The sequence below is a fragment of the Pyxicephalus adspersus genome, chromosome 6 (genome assembly GCF_032062135.1).
Source record: "Pyxicephalus adspersus chromosome 6, UCB_Pads_2.0, whole genome shotgun sequence".
In the NCBI taxonomy this organism is placed as follows: Eukaryota; Metazoa; Chordata; class Amphibia; order Anura; family Pyxicephalidae; genus Pyxicephalus; species Pyxicephalus adspersus.
In genome coordinates this window covers 12,375,295-12,375,803 of record NC_092863.1, presented here as the reverse complement: position 1 = coordinate 12,375,803, position 509 = coordinate 12,375,295, and the positions used below count along the sequence as shown (strand labels likewise).

Here is a 509-nt window from a genome sequence, read left to right as displayed (position 1 = left end):
ACCTAAAAAAATTCCAGTGATTTAACAGAACAAAGGGGAGCAAAATGAAGGCAAGTATATTCTAATGGGAATGGATAAATTAGGGTGAACCTGATAATTTATCCTGTAAACGAGTGAAGTATTTACTTCAAAGGTGATAGTTGGCATTATTACTAGGCGGGAAATCTGTAAAAGTGTGTGTGTGTAGGAAAACATGAGTTACGACCATACTAATTCCAGTTTTATATATACTCACCTAATGGTGTGGTTAATTATAATGGGATCCGGGTGCTGCAAGAGACTTGCAAGTTTCATGGGGATGTCGGAGAACCTCATTCGGACGCAGTTAAAGATCTGTAAGGGAAGAGTAATTACTCAAAATAGAAAAAAAAAAAAAAGACAAATGGCACTTCTACTGCGGACTCATGGGTTTCATACCTGTCTGAAGTATCGGTTACAGTTGATGTATTCCTTCTCATGACTGTCCTGGAGCTTGTTATTCTTGATGTACAGCCACAATGCTTGCATGA

General features: G+C 38.1%; 1 protein-coding gene across 1 annotated transcript in view; it reads right to left on the bottom strand.

Annotated features, from left to right (window-relative positions):
- Positions 1–509, bottom strand: part of SMARCD2 (SWI/SNF related BAF chromatin remodeling complex subunit D2) — a gene marked incomplete in the record, with an annotated part of 28,940 nt that overhangs the window by 7,157 nt on the left and 21,274 nt on the right. The window contains 2 exon segments of the mRNA XM_072414570.1: positions 236–333; positions 418–509. Of these exon segments, the coding sequence (XP_072270671.1) occupies positions 236–333; positions 418–509 (190 nt within the window).